Source organism: Pundamilia nyererei, unplaced genomic scaffold, assembly GCF_000239375.1.
Source record: "Pundamilia nyererei isolate P.nyererei 1_Seehausen unplaced genomic scaffold, PunNye1.0 scaffold00183, whole genome shotgun sequence".
NCBI lineage: Eukaryota > Metazoa > Chordata > Actinopteri > Cichliformes > Cichlidae > Pundamilia > Pundamilia nyererei.
Window position 1 is genome coordinate 622873 of NW_005187584.1, and position 21264 is coordinate 644136.

Genomic DNA, 21264 nt, shown 5'->3' on the forward strand with positions numbered 1-21264 from the left:
AATATAAAGGCTATAAAAGTGATGTGCACCCATGTACACCCATATCAAAGCGCCCCCCCCCCCTATTCTTGGCAAACGTATTCAAAATTTGCATAGAAATTAATGTCTAAGTGGGCTAAACGACATAATTGACATGCAATTAGCAATATTATGAGGAGGAAACCTAATGCACTTTTAGTGGCTATGCCAACCTAAGAATGATCACTGCTTAATTATCATATTAATGAAGTCATTAGTTGTCACTTAACTTGGATGACAGGTAAGGTAAGAATGTCGTGACCCTACGATTTCCCCAACAAATGTGTATTCAACACTAATTACCCCCAAGTGCAGATCTCTGAAATCTGTAGAGTGACGTCCCTTTGAAATGTGAACGGCAAACTTCTGAGGTATAGACACGCACACCTCCATGTAAGAAAGAAACAGACATTTATTGAAACGTTGACTAAAGCATCTCCAAGGTCACCTGAGAACACAAATCAGTCCCGCAGTCCGACATGAAAAAAACTGGGCAGCAGATGGAAGCGAGGTCGGGCCGGCGCCACAGGTTAACACGAAACACGTTTCCAGTAAACACTACGGCACGAAACAACAACCCTCACACGGGTCAAACGAGCACTGCGGCTCGCCATCCTCCCATTCCCCGACCCCGTTCTTTCATTCCAATTCATTTCAATTACGCAGTCGTTCCCACCTTCTTCCCCGTGTCCCGATTAGCTCAGCCGGGCAATTTACAGTTGATCTTGCCTCATCTAAGGCCGAGCAGCGGTGGAGGCAGGGAGACGAGCAGTAATGGAATGAAATGTCACTCAGTCGCTGCCTTTGTCACAGCGATGCTGAGCAGGCCTGATGGGAGGGGTTCGAAAGGCCTCGTTAGTAGGTGAAAAGGTGTGTGTGTGTGTTGTGAGCAATGAGTGTACGTAAATAGACAACAACATGGTGTCCGGCTCTGCTGTGTCTCTCTGGTTCACTCGTGGCCGTCGCCACTGTGATCTGAATGAGTAACACTGCCGCTTCGCTTCCACGTGTAAAAGCTGCCGCTCCCATCAAGGCTTCTTCACCTTTTTCACCGAAGACGAGCTGGACGCCGATTCTCTCCGCTTGCGCTGCAATGCACAAATACACGACAGTCACGCTGGGGTTTGCTACGACCACTTAATGAATAACATCCAAAATGCCAACAACGGAGAAAAGTCTGACCCACTCATGCTGCGCTCTCCCCTGCTAACACCTGCTGTTTGCCTCAGGAGGGTGAAGACAGTCATTAGTCTCTACTGTTCTTTTCTACTGCTGCAGAGCTTTATTATGAGGCTGTGAGCAGGTTCGACCCTTTTCAACACAGATACGAAAAAGCAACCACGACGAGTGACTGCTGCAATAACAAGCGCTGGATTCTTCATTGGTTTCTCGCCCATTAATACTACTAATAATAGTATAAAACAAAAATTATTACACAAGGATAACGGTTTGGAAAAGTTTGTTTCCGAGTTTCACAAACATACCGAGTTGGGGGTAAGCGGTGCTCCTACAACGTCGATGATCTGCTCCTTGGCTTCCACCTTAATGTCATCTGCGTTGAGCCAGGACTGAGATTCAGCCCCTGGGGTGGATGCTGTAGTGCTGTTGGTGGCGTTGATGTCCCCACCCTGTGATGCAATGACTGGACCGGCTCCTACAGTTCCCACGCACCCGCCGGCCTTCAGCAGGGCCTCGTAGCGATGACGCAGCATCTGCTGCTCGTATTCACAGTTGCTGTGGGCCTGCTTCAATTCATACAGCAGCACCAAGTCACTACGAAGCTCATTGAACATCTGCACAATCTCCTCAGTGGGCATGGGGTTAAGATCTACAGAAGGGCACAAAGAGGAAAGACTAAAGTGTGATTTAAGCACTTTAACACATTTGTTTAGTTGATGGTGTGTACAGTCTACGCATGCACAGTCTGTTTAGCTAAAGTGGTTACATGTTACAAAGTGTTGTTGCATTACTGTCAACTGTAACGTGAAGTGAGCGCCTGAGACGCTGCAAACAAATATAAAGACAAGTGAAAAACGTCCTGTGTGTTCAACTAAACTCTAACTTATTTGTAGCATCCCTGCAATGCTTCAAAGGTTACATAATCCTTTTATTTCCTTCTGTACTGAAACTAAACTCTGTCGCAAAGAAGAGTTAAGACTGTGAAACTGGGGAATGTTAACAAATTGCTAAAGTTTAGTCATCCTCACCCACTCCTTGCTCTATCAGGATCTGCTCAATGGCCTTGATCTTCTTCTGGCCTACGGAGCTTGGCAGTTTCATCTTAATAACACACAAACACGCAGAGAAAAATGCGCACACACACACACACACACACACACACACACACGAGCGTGATTTAAGGTACCGGGACATTAGGATAAACAGCTCCACCTCGGGGCTTTTAATTCGTATGAAATGCACTTCAGCGGGCCAGATCAAAATGTCTTTATCCACTGAACTCTATCTGACTGATTAGCTGTGGGGCCACTCCACTCCTTTAGCTGTGCAAATGTATTTTCCATAGAGAGCGGCAGCTCCTCATCAGTCTTGAAGATGAATAAGAGTCCCCGTGCTAGGCTAGGTTTTACAGATATTAGCTAGTCAGTAATAGAATTAATTATCACAGTGATAAGAGGAATAGCTACTAAAGTCAGAAACTCTAGTTTCTCACAAATCAGTATCTTGAAATTAAGAGTTGGACAAACAAAAACTTGCTATTTTAAAGAATTTCACATTTTTACTTTTTATTTTTACATCAATTCCCTAAGAGTGATTTTATAGGACTATTTAATAATATTGAACAGGACGGAGCTATACTCACCCTCTGACTGCGCAGTGTGACGCCCGCTGATTTGAAGTCAGGGAATTTGATGCCTGCCGTCTCTGGAACAGCCTAAAGAAGAAAAACTATAAATGCGAGACACAAACTGTTTGGATACGTCTGAAACGTCACCATAGAGGCATTATTATGGATCAAACTGAGTTTAAATGTTACTTAGAACACAGAGAAGATTGGTGCGGGTTATTAGAGACACTTGTCCCATCAAAATAAAGAAATGATCAAGTAACAATTAATTTAGTGCAAAATGAGGACAAAGCTGCACCGTGACCATTATTATTATTAAAATTCTCCCCATTGTTGCTTTTCTTTGACTTCCTCTGTTACCAGCAGTCATGTGCTTTACTTTGCTCTTCTTGAGTGAAATCCTATCATACCGGTTTTTCTGTTTCTCTTTTTTGTGGAAGCTTCTTCTTGGAAACTCTCTTTTCAGCTCGTCTCAACTCTGTCGTTGTGTCAGCTGCCTTAATGAGTTTTTGCAGATCCTGGGCTTTCTTCTCACGCTCTTTCTTCCTAGTCTCAATTTTCCTTAGCTCCTGAACAAGATACTCCTCTTCTGCCACCTGCAGGGAAAAACGGAGAAATGCAGTCTTTCACATTTAAAATGCTGTGAAAAATCTTTTTCTTTTTCCCCCCCCCCACAAAAAGAACGTGTCTATACACCTGCACATAGATACAGGTCAAATGCAAAATCACAAACCTGTTCAGGTGTGCGATTGAACAGCTTTTCCAGTTGCTCTTTGCGGCGCCTTTCATGGCCAGCGTCAAAGATGTAGATTTTGGGTTCTGTCCCTGATGCTGCGCGCACTTTGGTCAGCTTACCACAAATGCTATAATATCGTTCTTTCAGGTCCTCCACAGAGCGTTTCTGACAAAAAACAAACAAAACAGTTTTTAAAATTAAAACGTGTGTTCTTTAAATTCCCCTTACTGTAATGTTCAAATCCATTATAGATGAGGCACTAAACACTTACTCTGTATTGCTGGTGATCATATCGGTCATGGACAACGATGAAGCGTAAGTCAAACCGCTTGCAAAGGTCAAACAGGTGGTCTGTCTCTGCTTTAGTCCAGCCATCATCGTGGAGATGCATTTGGTACTCTTGCTCAGAGTACACTGGCACCTGCACTGTCTATAGAGGTAAAACAGAGAAGCAGTAAAAAAGGATGAATAATGCGAAAGGACGGGTAGCTGCAACCACATGTCCTTCTTGCCTGTACTACATAAGCAGAAGAGGGTTTTCCCTACCTTGTTAAAGCGAGCAAAAGGGTAGTCCTTGCCCTCTTCTGCAACACGTCTCCAGTGGTGGAATATGGCCCCGTCTCTGCGTGCTGGATTTGTGAAGGGCATCCACTTCCAGGGACGAACCTTTTTACAGCCTAACTTGGCTTTGACTGTCCTATAACCTTGAGTGGTGTCACTAGGCAGCAGGGGGGGTGCATCCCTATGGACAAACAGAAAAAACAATTCTTTATTATCAATATTCTAATTGTTATCATAAAATCAAGAAACACAGAAATGCAAAGTTATTTACAAAACACTTTAGATTCCTTCCAAATGCAAATAAATCCTTTTGAAATTCCCAAACAGGAAACATTAAAAAGGCCTTTATGCATTTCAGATTAACTGACTAATATTGAAAAAGAAAAGCATACTTCTTATCAGAATAAAGCAGAGCGTAGACCTCTCTGTGCATTCCCTCTGGTCTCTTGAAGGTCAGCGTCTCTGTTGCTTTCTTGGTTTTTTTCTGAGGTGGAAGATGCAGACATTCGTTATTCAACTGCAAAAATATTTGTGCTCAAACAATTGTAATACACATCTCTTCAGTTTCTCTCCCTGGCAAAAGCTTTGAGCTGTAAGTACATAAGTACATTATTATACCTGCATGTTACGAACCCAACAGCTAGTGAAATTCATTGAAAGTGTAATTTAAACCAGTGTTACTTAAATCCAGGGACAGACATCGTTAGAATTATCGTATACAACACAAAACACAAACGTCCATCTCACTATAAGACAAACATGAATAACACAGTCTCACCTTGTCTGAGTTGATGAGGTCTTTCTTGGTGATGGGACCATCATTATCCCCTCCGGTCAACTCAAGAATATCTCTGACATCAGCACCGGTCGCCATGGCTGTATGAGATTAACTGTTTAGCTATTTAACGTTTTGAAAAATCTATCAAAGCTAAATAACACGAATTAATTCACGCGCACTCATTCATTCTGTGCATGTGGTAACGAAAGACTCGTCGTACACACTCCTAGCTAAGCGCTAATGCTAATGTTAGCATTTCGGTAGCAACGCTTAGGTCTCAGAACCGCAAACAGCAATATAAAGCGTTCGTAAGAGTTTATATTCCTAATATTACTGCGTACTTGACTACAATATGTGAACATTACAGGGCCATTTATAATGAACATTCACGAGATAGCTGTTAAGGCAAAGAGAGCAATTAGCACAAAACCGACACTCCTTCCGTCCCCGCTCATATCGTTGTGACTAGACGGATTGCCTATTAATTATCGCCCCCGTGAGGTCTGGCGGGCATAACAACTCGAATTCAGCTTTATTATGTTTACATTGTTAAATAATGTAAACGACAGTAGAGGTTAAAAATACCAACAAAATCATTGCAATAGAATACAAATTCTTCAAACCATGCCCGGCACATTTGTAAAATAATTGCAGAGCATAAAACTGTGATGCCATTATAAAAATAGTAACGCTTCAAACATGAAGGACCTGTTTGTCACGTTTCTTTGAAAACATATAAACCTTTGCTACGTATTTTACCGTTCATCAAACTTTATGTACGCTTGCACATTATTCTGAAAATCAATGTACGTGCCGCGATGTCCTTAGTTTTAAAAGAAAATACCGGAAGCAGACCCTTTCATTGAATGAAGACAGCTTTGTGACATGAAACTGAAACTGGACTTGGTTGATTTATTTCGTAAGAACTCGATAAGTGAAAGTTATCAGGCCATATATATATATATATATATTTTTTTTTAATGTAGACTAATTTGTCTGGGACGATTTTATTTTATTTTTTTACATTTCAGTCCACACTCCTCACCGGATGGTGGCGGTAATGTACCATTTTGCTGTTTGCCAACCGCCGATAAATAATATAAAGAAGAAGAACCTCTCGTTTAAACTCATGCTTCCTCCTTCTTTCCGCCATTTTCCTCCGTTGGCGTACCAGTGAGAGGTGTTGTACGAATTCAGTATATGTGCTTTTGAGTTTCTCTTTAGAAGCGCAAGAATCACTAATATCAAATTTTCTAGTACAGTTTCCTTTCATAAGCACTAATTTGCGTAAGAAAATGTCCAACGAGCAGGTAGAAACTACCACAGAGCAAGCAGGCCAGCAGCAGCTGTCGACGCCGCCGCAGCAGCAGCCGACTTCGCAGCAGGGGTAAGGCCATTCATCGAGGTTCCTTTGTTGCGGCTTATTAGCTAGTTAGCTTAATTTGTTTTCTTACACAGCGATAAATTTGTATACAGCGGCATCTGTTTAATTATATTTTTTTAAAATGCAATTAATGGTAGACTAGCAGCCCCGGTGTGCTTTAAATACGTTCTGTACGTGTTTTTCTAGCTTAAGCGGCATTTGGGGCCCGTCTATTTACCAAATGCAACCCTGCGTTATATATTACTGGATGTATGATAGGATTAAAAGTACATGTAGCTATTGCTTTGTTGCAACAGAAAGTGGACATATTTAACTTTATGTCCGGTCGCTGTTGCTGCTTTTTGGCATTACTTAAACAGTTTAATATAGCACAGGCCCGCTTTATCCAAGGAGAGGCCTAGCCATGCGGCTGGATTGCAGATAGCAGGCTGCTAGTTAACCATTGTGTGTCTATGTGTAAATGATGCCTGTGTCTGCAGTTAGTATTAGCATTTAGCATTAAAATTACTTTTACCGAGGCAGCGGTTTCCAAACTTTATTTGCTAGGCCCTCCTTTGTTTTACAAGGAAACATTCTGTAAACAAATAAACAAACAAAAGTAAACTGCAATAAAATAAACTACCACCTACCAAATAAATAAACAACAGACCCCCCCCCTCCCACCCCACCTTGGGAACCACTGACATGAGGTATCTTTCTGTTCCCCCAGATTTTGGAAAATGTTTTGTTACAGTAGTTATAAGGAGTTAAACACAACTACAGCTAATTAAAGTACAAAAAAACACAATATAACGAAACATTTTAAAGTAAGATGGATGGATTGTAATGAAGCAAAAATGGGAGATGTGATGGATGTGAGTTTGGCAAGTCTTTTAAAAGCTTTTAAAAGACATGTTTAGAAAGTTTTGTGAACTTTACATTTTGCAGGGAAATGAATGGAAAAGGCAAGAATGAGGCCAATGCCAGCAGGAAGGAAAGGCCTCAGAAGAGAGGTGGAGGTGGTCGCTATGAGCCCTATGGAAACGCAAACAAGAGATACCGCGTTTTCGTCAGCAACATCCCATATGATGTGAAGTGGCAAGCCCTGAAAGATCTGATGAAAGAGAAAGGTAAGGTATCAGGATTAGGGGTTGACTCGTGTCACATTTTTGACATGATAAAAGATCAAATCAGGATGCAGGGTCATTTTGTTTGACCACTGCAGTTTTGAAGAGCTCTGGGGAGTTGTACAGTGTTGTCTGAGACCATGCTGGAGTCACTTGGAACAAAGGTTGTGGACAAGGTCCCCTTTTTTCTAAATCTGTCTGTCAGCTAAGGAGTCGCTGCAGACGTGTACAAGCGTGGTGAACCTGGATGTTTGAATTTTCAGTCTCCCTTAAGATTACTAAAATCTTGAGTTTTTGTGAAGTGGCGGTCGTAAATGTGCAAAGGAAGTCCACTAACTCGAAAGTCCAATGGCTTGTGATCATGAATGGGATAATGATGTGGTTCCTCCCCCAAGAAATGCATTAAAAATACAGTTCTTTGTTACAGTATAGTGATTTTTTTGGTCCAGAAACATGGAAAAGGTTGCTTTCAGTTGAAATTTGTAATTAACAGTAAAACTTACACACTTAAGATTTATTAACTTGTGGTCAAACCTTCGGAGAAATGTAATATTTAATTTGTGATGCAGTAAATGTGGATGTGAGTAAGGATTATTTAAAAGTCAATTAAAGTGTTAAACATGTTGTGTAGCTATGGAGTAATGCATTTAACTGGCACCTATTTGAGCATGTGTTAAGAAGGGTACAATGCTTTTTCAGAAGGTCCAAGTAGTATTTGTTTCATGACAACTGACTGTGGAGTTAAATTGCATTTTCTTTTTTAGGTGTGACCTTGACAAGCAAATGTTTTTCTCGGCAGATCTTCATGTTGTACCAAGCACAGCTTTGTGCTGCGGATTTATTTGGGGTACAGGTCTACAAAACGAAGCAGCTTCTTATGCACCGTCCTTGTCTCTAGAGGTTTGGTCATCAATGTCCATCTGTTGAGCAGACATGACCTGGAACAAAGGCGTGGCTGTGGTCGACGCTGAATCCAAATTACGATCGTGCATTTCAGGACCAGGTCCAGTCCATGATCAGGTTGGCAGTTAGAGAAGCTTCTCATCCAAAAGTTTTTCTTCATTACGATTATGGGTAGGTTTCTAGCTCAGCTAGGCTCAGCTGATGGACTGAGGGTTAAAACCGTTGACAAAGTTTGCTGAGGTTTGACAGGAAAGCGGCTGAGGTATTAAGGAGGCTTTGCCAACTTGAAATTATTTGGTCAATTATCTTCAGGTAGAAGAGGTGGTGTTTGCGGCATCATATCCAACTTGAAAGGCTGTTGGCCAGTCCAAAAGTTGTTGTCCTCAGTCTACTGCGTTTGGTGTTTCGGGAGAATTCTAACAAGGACGGGCTAAGAAGTCTCAATTAATTAAAGAAAGAGGGGAAAAGTCCAAGCTTGCTTTTTGTAGACCTGTACCAGATTGTGCTGAATGAGGTGCTGGGGGAAGGCTCAGGACTGGCTGTCTGAGCTCACTGTCACCGGCCACCCTACTTGTTTCTGCTCTAAACCCCCATTGTTCTCTCGGCTTCTCTCCCCTTGGTGTGTGTCGTCTCTGGAATCTGATTTGTAGTGGGTGAGGTAACGTACGTGGAACACTTAATGGACGCAGAAGGCAAATCCAGGGTAAGTGCAAATACATACAAATAAAACACACGAATAAGCCTAGACAAACCTGTGTTTGTCAGCTTTGGTTTCCTTATTTACTATGTTGGAATTGTTCAGATACAAACCTGGTGGAGTGTGTGTGACACGGTGACGTGCCGGAGGCATGTTTCATTTGAAGTTGTCTGTGGCATTGACTCGAGGCCATCGAAGGGTTGATGATCTTATAACAGGACTTCAGCTCCTTTGTAGCCAATCCTGTGGGATTGCAGTAGCTGATAATGTCCCTGTGGTTGTGGGATTTGCTCCTTATGATCTAATGGGCCGTAGTCTGCAAGAGGTCGTAGCAAGGCTGCTAGATGGTTGATAAATAAAACTCATTCCATAGAACTGCTGGGAAAACTCTAATATCTCAGTAGTTGGGAATCCTCTGTCACTGTCTGCCTTTAGGATGCTGGGGGAAAACTCTATTGAATACATTTGCCTGTATTGTGTTACTGGCTTGGCTTAAAAAGATCTTAACAATGTAGTGTTATTTTGGAAGCACAGATGTGACCAAGGCTGTAGGCTTGTGTATGGTGATGAACTTTTAATTGCATGAGATTGTTTATTGTGACCTGTCAAAATATGTCCAGTGTTACAATCACTTTAACTAATTTGAAATATTTTCTCTTCCCTTTGATTTGACCTGTTCCAATGACTTCAATCAACAAAGGGTTGTGCGTAAGTAGACTTTAACTTATCGTCAAAAGCAAATAGTGCAAACTGCACGTGAGACATACACCAGTGTTTTACACACATTTCTCACTGGAAATGTGTTTTTGTCAGTGTTGTTGAGTTCAGGACGGAAGAGTTGATGAAGAAAGCAGTGGAGAAGGTCAACAAGCACAACCTCAATGGTCGGCCCCTCAAAGTGAAAGAGGTAGGTCCCAGAGGGGGAAGCTGTCCGACGCACAGACAAAAGCTGTACTTGTGGATTTGGCTGACTCATTATTTTGTGCTTCTTTGTAAGGACCCTGATGGTGTGATTTGCCAGCGGGAGATCAACAAGGCCCAAGGTGGAGGCCCTCCAGGAGGTCACGGCGGAATGGGAGGCATGGGGGGAATGGGAGGCATGGGAGGAATGGGTGGAATGGGCGGAATGGATCGTATGGGTCCTGGACCAAATGGTCCCATGGTCAACATTCCTCCGAGCCTCCTGAATAACCCGAACATCCCCAATGAGATCATCCATGGTCTCCAGGCTGGCAGGATTGGCAGCACTGTCTTTGTGGCTAATGTAAGCCTTAGTGATTTATCCGTTTTTCAGTTTGTATACGAATACTGAATATATGGAACTGTGTCTTATTGTAACTTTAGTCTTGTCTAATTAACTGTCTGAAACTACCTACAGCTTGACTACAAAGTGGGCTGGAAGAAGCTGAAGGAGGTGTTCAGCATGGCGGGCATGGTGGTGAGGGCGGACATTCTGGAGGACAAGGATGGGAAAAGTCGAGGCATGGGCACCGTCACATTTGATATGCCCATCGAAGCAGTGCAGGCTGTCTGTATCCTTTTGGAAATATTCAGCATTTCTATGGTAGCCATTGAATCTTTTTGAATCTCGTGTGTGTGTGTGTGTGCGCGCGCGCGCGTGTGTGTGTGTGTGTGTGTGTGTGTGTGTGCGTGCGTGCGCGCATGTTTTCCTTAACGATTTCAAAGCAATGTTCAATGGACAGCTCCTGTTTAACAGGACGATGCACGTCAAACTGGTATGTTGCCTTTGCTGTACATTAGAGCTCTATGGCCTGACGATGAGTATGGTTAGAATGCCTTTGCCTTTTTTACAGGATGAGAAATCTCTTCCTAAAGATTTTGGACCACCGGACAGAGCAGCTGCCCTTCCCCGTGAGTATACATCGAGCCTTGTTCTAGTATAACAGAAGGTTTTGAGAGTTTAAAATATTCACGTCGATTAAAGTCCCGATTTTTATGATTAATTTTGTTAAATTAGATGAAATATTTAGTTTTGTCTCACTCGAGTTGCTGCATTGAAGACCACTTTGACCCATGCTACCATAGTTTTTGTTAAACTGGGGAGAGAGAAACCCAGTAACTATTTAAATGATATTCCAAAACTACTTGACGTCGCCCATCTCCTCTACTGTCTGCTCATGCTTCATGTCTGTTGTTTCCCAGCAGCCCCTGGGGTCATGTGATCTTTGTTTCATGGAGGTCGACATTGGTTTACTGCTTACCCTGAAAGTGTCAGCTGTATTTATGCGTGCGCGTGCGTGTGTGTGTGCGCGTGCGCGTGCGTACGCACATACACACAATCTTCAAACTTAACCTGTTGTCTCTGAACCAGGTGGCCTGAGTGGTATTGGTTTGGGACTGGGACCTGGGGGCCAACCTATTGATGCTACTCAGCTCAACAGAGGTGGTGGTGCAGGGATGGGCAACATGGGTCCTGGAGGTACACAACTGCAGCTTCTTAAAACACATTAATTTATTTTTAATCCACTGACTAAAAGACAGCAGTGAAGTGAGAGCTCAGTGTCACTCTGTCCCTGTAGGTATGGAAGGAATGGGCTTCGCCAACATGGGAGGCCGGATGGGAGGAGGAGGTATGTAGTAAAACTTTGAGTCTACCTACATTTGGTCTTTCCAAAAAAAGTGCCTTCTGTAATATTAATGTCTTTGTTTATAGGGATGGACAACTTTGGAGGAATGAACATGGACCGCTTTGGCTCTTCAGGGATGGGCAGGATGAACGGTAAGCAAGTGTTGAAAACCCACTCAGCACTCCAGAGCAAGCGTGGAACAGTTTCACGTTTTGCTGGATGTCTAATGGTTTCATCTCTTGCATTGTCAGAGATGGACCGTGGGATTGGTGGTGCTTTTGACAGGGAATTTGGGCGAAATGAAATGGGAATGTCTCGCAATAATTTTGGAGACTCCTTTGAAAGAGGAATGGGTTAGTATTTACAGGATTCTGTTTGAAAGCCACACTGGTGCTTACTTCCACTCATGCATTTTTCTCTCTCTTCTGTTTGCTCACTTTTATAGGAAGCTCGCTGGGAATGGACCGCATGGGCTCTGGAATGGACCGCATGGGAACCAACATGGACCGCATGGGAGGAATGGATCGGATGGGAATGGACAGGATGGACCGCGTGTCTGATCTAGATAGGATGGGTTCCGGGTTTGACCGAATGGGCTCTGGGATGGATCGGCTGGGACCCAGTATGGACAGGGTCGGACCTGGTCTGGATCGTATGAGTTCAGGTATGGATCGCCTCGGCCCATCTGGATTTGACCGCTTGGGCCCATCTAGCTTGGACCGCATGGGGGGTGGCAGCGGCGGTGGCGGCGGCGGCGGCATGGACTTTGGCTCTCCGATGGGAATGGATCGCATGGGCAACACCGGGATTGACAGAATGGCGAGCAACTTCGACCGCATGGGCTCTGCCGGAGGACTTGACCGTTTTCCATCTGGCGGCCTTGACCGCATGAGCTCTGGAATTGACCGGATGGGATCTGGAGGTGTTGGTGGTCAGTTTGACCGTTCTGGTGACTTGGAGCGTGGATTTGGCGGCAATTCCTTTGGAGGAGCTGGGGCTGGAGGTCCTGGAGCCGGGGGAAGCAATGTCAGGAAGGGATGTCAGATCTTTGTCAGGAATGTAAGTTAATCCACACTTTAGCTTGGCGTATTCACTGGAGAAGTATGTCTATACTTTAAATTAATTTGGGGATATTTTTGTCTTTCAGCTGCCTTTTGACTTCACCTGGAAGATGCTGAAGGATACCTTCAACGCATGCGGTAAGAGTCAAGTCAAATCAAATGAAATCAGCACTGTTAATCAGCATTTTCAGTCATTTTGGACATCTGTGTTCATCCTCCTTTAGGAATGGTCCAGTATGCTGATATTAAGATGGAGAACGGGAAGTCCAAGGGCTGCGGTGTGGTTCGCTTTGACAATCCCGAAACTGCCGAGCGCGCCTGCCGGACCATGAACGGCTATCGCCTGAATGGAAGAGAAATTGATGTTAGGATTGACAGGAATGCATAACCTGTGTGTCCGTGTTGCATCTGACATTATTTTAGTTCGTGATCTCACTCTGTACTCCTGAACTGCCCCTTCACCCAGTATACCATGTTAGATAAATGTAACAGTGAAACTCTTTATTTTTGCCCTTTTCAGACATTGGATGTGTCACATGTTAAAATCACTCAGACATGGGTAAGCTTGACTTTGAATGAAGCGATGAGGACTATTAGACTGATCACCATGTGTCAGAGTACCACTCAGTCTGAGAGATCTTACTGCAGCTCAGAAATGAATTTGAGATGTGAGGCTGTTAATGTCCACGTTATTCTCCTTTGGGGTTCTACAGTGAGCTCAGGAGACATAACTCAAACATTAGCTCGTGCTGTTATTGCTTTCTTGAGTTTTAAGAAGTCATTCAGGCATGAAGCCAGCACGTTCAGATGCTGTTACAAAAGTAAAACTAAATGCATGTCTGAAATGGGCTTTAGTGACACGTCATAGTCAAAGTGTTTGTTTTTCCTTCTGTTTAAATTTTTTAGAGACCAACTTTTAATTTTTTATTTTTGTCCTATCATGCTTCCTGTCAGTGCTTTTGTTCTGTAAGGTGTTTTGATAAAATAAACCTCAATATTTGAAACGCGTTCACTGTTTGTGGTGCTCGTGCGCTGATCGTACGTTTCATAACATGTGAGCTAAATGAGCCAAATAGTGAGCAGCGACTGCAGGTCAAAGTTGATCTCGTAAATATGAGGCACAAACACTGGGGCGGTGGAACGGTCCTGTTGAGCTCTGGTTGGCTATTACAATGAGCTGTAGTCCAGCCCCCTCGTGGACGAGGAAGGTCACCACCGGAAGAAGGTCACAAGCACGACGTTCAAGATGGCGACCCCCTTATGTCGGTGTTATCAGGTGAGTGTTTGGGCCATGTGTGTAAAATATCCACGTAAAAACACCACAAAACGATAAGGGAACGAACTGAAACGACATTTATTCCACGGCCTCTTTTAGCCGAAACGGCGAAAATCTCAATTTCGTTTAACTTCTCTGCTAAACGTGCTGTAAGCTAGCCGAGCTAGCCGTTTGAATAGAGGGGTAAGCAGCCGGTGTCTGAGCTCTTGGAGTTGGGAGCATATAAAATGTTGGAGTTTCAGTGAAAAGTCCAAAAGCTCCAAACATTGTTTCTGGAAAACTTTATTTCTATCGTTAGCTTGTTTGCTGCTGCTTCACTTGAAGCGTTCCGATAAAGAAGTTTCCTGTAAAAACACCAAAGCTTCGTGATTTATCGTCACGTTCAGTTCAAGAGTTTATTTCAGCCTCGAGTGTCTGCTGAAGTTTGTTTCTTTGTCCAGATATGTGTAAGAAGGGGTTTGGTGGCTTTCCCTTCCTCCTACCTGCTGCTTTCCAACAGACCCAATGTCTACACGATACGTGGGCTCCTCACACACTCTCCACAGGTAACAACACCTGGAATAAGAAGTCCTACTTGACCCTGATTATGTCTGCCTTTGCCATATAGTCTATATACTGTTGGTTTATATTGGCATATATAATCATTAGTATTAACACAGACAGATACTTGGGGTGCTTTAAAATGCTAAAATGTCACAGTTTATTCAGGGAAGTCGTACTGCAGCTTGTAGTTTAGCGTTAACCTGCGTTTGTATAGTTTCTGAAAGGCTTTGCTGAAACTTTAATACAAATGCTTGGTAATTTTCCTCTTTTAGCCCAAGTCTAGCACACTGTATCTAGATAGATATAGATGGTGGGATTTCTTTTCTCTCTAAAAATCAACTGTTGGTCAGGTTTACATTTTTAGAACTCTGGCACAAGAAATACATTTGAGAAATACAAACTCTATATTTGCATTCATCCTAACCTGGTGGGGTTTTTGTGTGTCTTCAAGGTGCCTCAGTCAGCCCTTCTTCAAGTAAGGTATTTGTCAGGAGAGCGGGGTGGTGGACGAAGAGGTTTCCTGGGAGAGTTTTTGGATAACCTCAAACAGGAGCTAAACAAGAACAAGGAAATGAAAGAAAACATCAAAAAGTTTCGAGAAGAGGCCCAAAAACTCGAGGAGTCAGAGGCACTGAAGCAAGCTCGGAGGAAATATGTAAGTATCTGGCCACACGCTGAACTTCTGTCACTTAAACTAGTAGCAGGTCTGGAAATGCTCTTCTTGTCTTTTCCCAGAAAAATATAGAGTCTGAAACAGTGAAGACGTCCGAGGTTCTCAGGAAGAAGTTGGGAAACATTTCAGACACGGTCAAAGAGGTAAATATGACAGGTACACGTATAAACTCTGGTTGTTGTAGTCATGCTGCTGAAGCTGGTACGATTCTGTATGTTTGTAAGGGACTGGAAGAGGTCAGCCGGACAGAATTTGGGAAGAAAATCAAAGAAGGAATGGAAGAAGCTGCCAAAACAGCAAAGACATCTGCTGAGACTGTCTCCAAGAGTGGAGAGATGCTGGGGAAGACGGGCGCATTTAAAGCAATATCGCAGGTATGCAGTCACAGTGCAAGTTAAATATGATTCACCTTTTATTTCTCCTGCACAGCATGTATGACGCATAAACGTGTTACCATTATTCTCAGAGCTATCATTAAAGACGAGGTCATTATTTACTAACTATTAGAAATAATTTGTGTCACTGACAGATTTTCTGTTTTTAGGGAATGGAGAGTGTGAAGAAAGAGATCGGTGACTTGGGTCACACTGGCCCTTATCGGCCTCCCACCAGACTCAGAAAGAGGACTGAATTCTCCTCCAAGGGGGCAGCGGATGAAAGCAGGGTCTTTGAGGCCAACGAGTACGTGAGGGCCCCCTGTTTGCCTGATGCTAAGAGGGGACATGCCCCTCAGCTTCACGATCAATATTTGGATCGATCGGGCCAATATTACTAAAGATATAAGAATTGAAACTCACCCAAAGCTAAAAGCAGCGAGAGCTGGGACTCACGTCTGATCAGATACCAAGAAACTGACATTAATATTATTTCTTCAGCAGGTTTTGGTATCATCAGCTTAACACCATCAAATGACAGTTTTGACACAAACTGTTGCCTGATGTTTGGAGGAGGACTGTAACAGCTGTGTGCCATTTCCTCCACCTCATTGTCATTTCAAGTGTTTCATTTCTATTTGCCTTGTTGATCTGGCTGTAAAGTGCTTATTTATCACATTTTATATCACTGTAGATGTTTATATCATCACTTTAGGGAAGCTATGGGCGTGGTGCTCCACAAAGACTCAAAATGGTACCAGCAGTGGAAGGACTTCAAAGACAACAACATGGTCTTTAACAGTAAGCAATAACCCCTCCCCCATGTTACACATACTGACTCTTTGTTTTAGTCGCTCAGGCGTTACCTGGTTAACTGTCCCAGTGTAGGTTGAGGACCAATGATATGTCTGTTGTCTTAAATGTGATGCTGCTGCATCTTCACTGTTGACCCCGAGTAATAAAGCTGGCGTACTTTTGTGTTTGGCCGGTGATGGCGTTACTGACCCTCCAGTTTATTAGCATCTATTAATAAGCATTTTCTGAAAGAGCAGGGTGATGGAAGATGTAGCTACACTCGGTTAACTTTATGTGCATTAGTTATGGAAATGCTGTTAATGATTAATAATGTTTGGACGTGTGAAAGATGGCCTTTCAGGTGGGACGTTACACAAAGTAATCATGTAGTTTTTTCCACAGCCATTTGGGCCCCATCAGCGTTTCTAAGCTGAAAATGCTGATCACTCACTTCTGTGTTTGATAAAATAACATTGCTGGCAAACTGCTGCCATGAAAGTCTTTCATTCCAGTTTGGGATGCAGGATGAGTCTTTGATTGGTTTCACGCTTTTCTTGCCCTGCTTTCTGTGAGGTGAAGCTCTCCGCCGCCCACATGTTCTGACACATTTGTGAATGTTTTGACTCAAAATGCTATAAACAAACATGCTGCTTGTATAATGTGCTTATTGTTAGAAAGACAAATATTCGTACTTATCCAGGCCTGGAAATCAGATTACCTTTGTATCCAAACCTCTGACAAACTGATTTTTTTAATAATCACAGGGTTCTTTGAGATGAAGATGAAATATGATGAGAGTGACAACGCGTTTATCAGAGCGTCCCGTGCCGTCACTGACAAGATGACTGACATCATAGGTGAGCAGCTGTGGGAACTGTCGGTGCTTTGAAACACACAGTTGTTACATGTATCTCTTTTTATGCTTGAAAGACTTAATTTGTATTCGTGGACCTTGATATGATGTCTAGTCAAGATGTTTTTAGTAACATATGCGGTACTGATCCACCAACAGAGGATCAGTACCTGGTCCTCAGCCAGGACAGGGTGGAGTGCCCACTCCTCGGGGGGGAAGTGGAGTCGTTCATAAGGAGCACAGCTCCTCCACACAGGGCTGTGCGATATGACTATAATCTGATATCGCGATATAAGACATCCGTCGTCCAACAGCGATATATTTCACAAACATTTTGCATTTTCTGTCCATTCTGTGAATCTCGGGCAGCTCGACTTGTGTGAAGTGTTTCCAGCTGTGCGTCGTGTAGCTGGAGTCGAGTGTTTTGACCGATGCTGAAACGATACAGTTTTAGACATAAGTTGAAAGGCCGCCGTTTTCTTTGAGTATTTATTACACGGCGTGTTCTAAGGTTTATTTTTTAGCACCTGACGGCTCTTTTTAGCTTCTCGTCTCTAAACACTCTGCATCTTTCACGTGATTCAATTTATTTTGAAAAATCTCAACAGGATCTTCAGCTTTATTGTGAAAGGTTTATGTGGAAAATAAACAAGCGGACGGTGGTTTTACCGTCGTTGTTGCTAACGACAACGCACAAAAACAGTCGCTTGTCCGTCCGCAGTGTGGTCATATCAAATGTAAGAGAACTTTAAGAAGCTAATTCTGCAGTGACCATCAAAACGGTGAAAAAATATTGGCGTGAACAGTTTATTTTGCGACAGCAGGAAGTAAACGATATGAAACGATAGACATTTTCATATCGTTGTATCAAACAGCCCGACCTCCACATCCAAAGGACCCGGTTGGGGTGACTCAGACATCTGATCGGATAAGCAGAAGAGGATTGACTTACGTAAAGATGAAAGTCTTTATATTATTGGAGGTTATATCGCTGTTTATCATATACTTGATGAATCTTTTACAAAGCTTTGTCCCGCTCGTCCGTGTGCATAAAGGTGGACTGTTTTCAAAGACTGAGATGTCTGAAGTGCTGACAGAGATTTTGAAGGTGGACCCGTCCTTTGACAAAGACTCCTTTCTCAAGCAGTGTGAGCGAGACATCATCCCCAACATACTGGAGGTAACACCAATCTCAGCAGATATCACTCAAGTTTTTCTAAATCTTTAAACTGTCATTTAGAGTGTACCTCTGCAAAAGGAGAGTACTCGGTACGACTGTGCACTGCCTTCATAAAACAAGTCAGGACGACCATTTAAGGCTTTTTTCCACACAGGCCATGATTCGAGGGGAGCTGGAGGTTCTGAAGGACTGGTGCTATGAAGCGGTACGTCCTTTTGCACACGCTGGCTCTGCGTGTTTAAATAAGTGGACTGACACTCCATGGCTCTGCTGTGCCTCGATTCTCTGCAGGTGGCCAGTTTTTCATGAAGTGTCTTTGTCATTATGTGATCTCCATTTTCTCCTTCACTGGCTTTGCAGACGTACAGCCAGCTGGCTCATCCAATCCAGCAAGCCAAGGCCATGGGGCTTCAGTTCCACTCCAAGATTCTGGACATCGACAGTATTGATGTAAGTTGCGTAAGACGAGACTCTGCGGGCTGATACTCAGACTACTGGCTCTTCTTTGCAATCTCAGGTTTAAAAATAGCAACACTTCATCAGTTTGCAGTTCATACGTGTGCTGACGGGAGCTGTAACGACTCTGATCACTGATTCGACTTTTATATTTGTAAATGTTTCACCTGATGAAGGGAAATCCTTGAATTCTGGTCAGTAAATATTCATGCATGTTGTTCTCCAGCTGGCCATGGGTAAGATGATGGACCAGGGTCCAGTGCTGATTATCACTTTCCAGGCTCAGTTAGTCATGGTGATCCGAAACACCAAAGGAGAAGTGGTGGAAGGAGATCCTGTAAGTCTCACACACACACACACGCACACGCACACACGCACACACACACACACACACACACACACAGAGTTGTTGGTTGATCGTGAACTATTACAGAGCTTTAGCTGGCATGTTGTCACACTCACACGTGTGTGAGATCTTTTAAATTGATCATTAAGTGAATGCAACGAGACGGTGGAGTCATATTCAGCCGTTTGGCCTTTGTTTATTCAGACCCAGAAAGCTTTATGGGCTGTGAATCAGCCGCCGAGGACAGCTCGGGGACCCGTGTGGTTGGAAGCGAGGTCAAAGTATCCATTCAGCAGCTGGCAGATGCCCAGTGCTCAGGATACAAGGCTTCTGCCAAAGGATAAATGGTGGATGTACTGTTCCTCTGGAGTTTATAAGCTGAGCTCTAATGTCTGAGCATTAAATGACACACTCGACCATTTATGGCTCCTGGACTCAGCGTCTCTGTTTCCATGTCTTTCATCTTTCAAACTTTTTAATGCGACGTCTGGATGTTGACTGAAACTGAAAATGCCAAGAAGCTTTCTGCACAGGCTGAGCCCCTCCCTTTGAACCACAGGAGACTGTGTGTTCGATCAAGCCAGCAGCAAAACAGATGTTTGTGTCGTGGTTCAATCAGTCGCTTACAGATGTATCATCATGTTATTTGTTTTGTTTGAATTTAAAGTGAAGTGATCTCATCTGTCATCTTTCCTCCAGGAAAAAGTCCTCCGGATGATGTACGTGTGGGCTCTCTGCCGAGACCAGGAAGAGCTCAACCCGTACGCTGCCTGGAGACTATTGGATATCTCCGCCTCGAGCACGGAGCAGATCCTCTAAGACTCTTTGATGTGCACTAAACACTCACAGTCAGGGAGGAGGGGACACACACAGGTGGACGTGTGGGGGCCGGACTTTGCTACGAAAACACTGTGGAGTAGTGTTGCTGAAAGCTCGAGCTGCTTCTCCATCTATTGGCTTTGCTCCGTCAGTTATTCCTGACCGTTCCTCAGGCTCACACTTGGGGGCAGTAGACCACCAACAACATTCATCCAAAGTCCTTCTTGCAGCCTGTGGGCTGAGCTTTGCTGTTTGATGCAGCTCTGCCATTGTTGGCTTTAAATGATGCCATTTTATCAATATGGGAAACAATCATGAGGGAATCAGCCGATAGATTTGTAACTAAAACTTATGTCGTCAAACAGACTCCTTCATATCCTGTCACCGTGACGTCACCGTGATGTCACCGTATACCTTTATTCCACCGTCTTTCTCCATCAAAACGAGACACACACCATCAACTTACTGGGCCCAGAGTTGGAACCATTGATCCCAGTGGCTGTGGGAGGTGCTACTGCAAAAAACAAAACCACTGCCGTGATTTTATTTCCAAAAATTAACTTTGTTGCACAACACTATGGAATATCTGGTTTTCAAGCATGTGGGATGGTCGTTTCAGGACTAAGGCAAACGCTGGTCCTGAAGTCGCAGCACGCCAGCACCTGATTGGTGGAAGAGGTGACAGTGGCTGCTTTCGCCAGTGCCAATCAGTGCGCTCCCATCTTTACTGAGGATTGTCGTCCTTGTATGTATGATAATGCTTCAGTGTGATTGTTGACCTGTAAGAGTCTATATTTATTCTAAGAAATAAAATGAACAGTCACCTTTGGAAACAACTTTCAATCCACCTTTTTGGTTTTTTAACGGTTCGTTTTGGGACGAGATCATGTGATTCCTTCGAGGGCAGTTGCTAATTATTTTTTTAATTAAATCCTGGTGTGGGATTTCACTGTTTATGTCATCTTTCCTTTGGGAGCATCTCCGGGGCTGAGCGGAGGCTGAGCACTCATTGGTTTGTCAGTGTGATGATGTCACGATGTGGGGTGACCTGGATTGTTTCATCGGCGATTCGTGCCATTCGTGTTTCTCCTCGGTGACTTCTGGTGCGACTGCTCGGCCTTCAGTGCTGTGATGTGTCAGCCTCACTGTGCCTTGTTGTGCGGTCAGCATCCCAGGAGCTCGTCTCAGAAACGTGGAGGTTAGAAAGGCCACGTGGGACCTGAAGCATCTCCAGTCTGGGGTCAGAAAGAGTTCATCTCTACGGTTTTATTTCTGTTGTGTCTGCTCAATAACTTTTGTAACACCTTCACA

General features: G+C 43.6%; 3 protein-coding genes across 5 annotated transcripts; 2 read left to right on the top strand and 1 right to left on the bottom strand.

Annotated features, from left to right (window-relative positions):
* Positions 1–412: 412 nt before the first annotated feature.
* Positions 413–5717, bottom strand: dmap1 (DNA methyltransferase 1 associated protein 1). Its single transcript, XM_005746786.1, has 11 exons — positions 5659–5717; positions 4900–4997; positions 4514–4605; positions 4107–4302; positions 3832–3990; positions 3558–3725; positions 3235–3420; positions 2840–2911; positions 2226–2298; positions 1503–1846; positions 413–1106 (listed from the first exon to the last, which is right to left on the bottom strand). The coding sequence occupies exons 1-11, from the start codon at positions 5663–5665 to the stop codon at positions 1047–1049; spliced, it is 1455 nt and encodes a 484-aa protein (XP_005746843.1). The 5' UTR covers positions 5666–5717; the 3' UTR covers positions 413–1046.
* Positions 5718–6021: 304 nt separating this feature from the next.
* On the top strand, positions 6022–13646 carry hnrnpm (heterogeneous nuclear ribonucleoprotein M). Of its 2 annotated transcripts, XM_005746788.1 has the most exons (16): positions 6022–6286; positions 7211–7392; positions 8943–8995; positions 9690–9697; positions 9803–9896; positions 9987–10253; positions 10368–10521; positions 10676–10725; positions 10804–10861; positions 11322–11429; positions 11530–11580; positions 11664–11729; positions 11829–11930; positions 12023–12636; positions 12725–12776; positions 12863–13646. In XM_005746788.1, exons 1-16 carry the CDS (start codon positions 6195–6197, stop codon positions 13024–13026), a joined length of 2115 nt encoding a protein of 704 aa, XP_005746845.1. In that variant the 5' UTR covers positions 6022–6194; the 3' UTR covers positions 13027–13646. The 2 variants fall into 2 exon arrangements, with proteins under 2 accessions (XP_005746845.1, XP_005746846.1); XM_005746789.1 differs by lacking the exon at positions 11829–11930.
* Positions 13647–13832: 186 nt separating this feature from the next.
* timm44 (translocase of inner mitochondrial membrane 44 homolog (yeast)) lies at positions 13833–20897 on the top strand. 2 transcript variants are annotated; one of them, XM_005746790.1, is made up of 13 exons: positions 13833–13914; positions 14355–14459; positions 14909–15112; positions 15193–15273; positions 15355–15504; positions 15675–15811; positions 16220–16305; positions 17064–17156; positions 18208–18332; positions 18487–18537; positions 18693–18782; positions 19015–19125; positions 19834–20897. In XM_005746790.1, the coding sequence occupies exons 1-13, from the start codon at positions 13885–13887 to the stop codon at positions 19951–19953; spliced, it is 1383 nt and encodes a 460-aa protein (XP_005746847.1). In that variant the 5' UTR covers positions 13833–13884; the 3' UTR covers positions 19954–20897. The 2 variants fall into 2 exon arrangements, with proteins under 2 accessions (XP_005746847.1, XP_005746848.1); XM_005746791.1 differs by having other exon boundaries at positions 14355–14429.
* Positions 20898–21264: the final 367 nt, after the last annotated feature.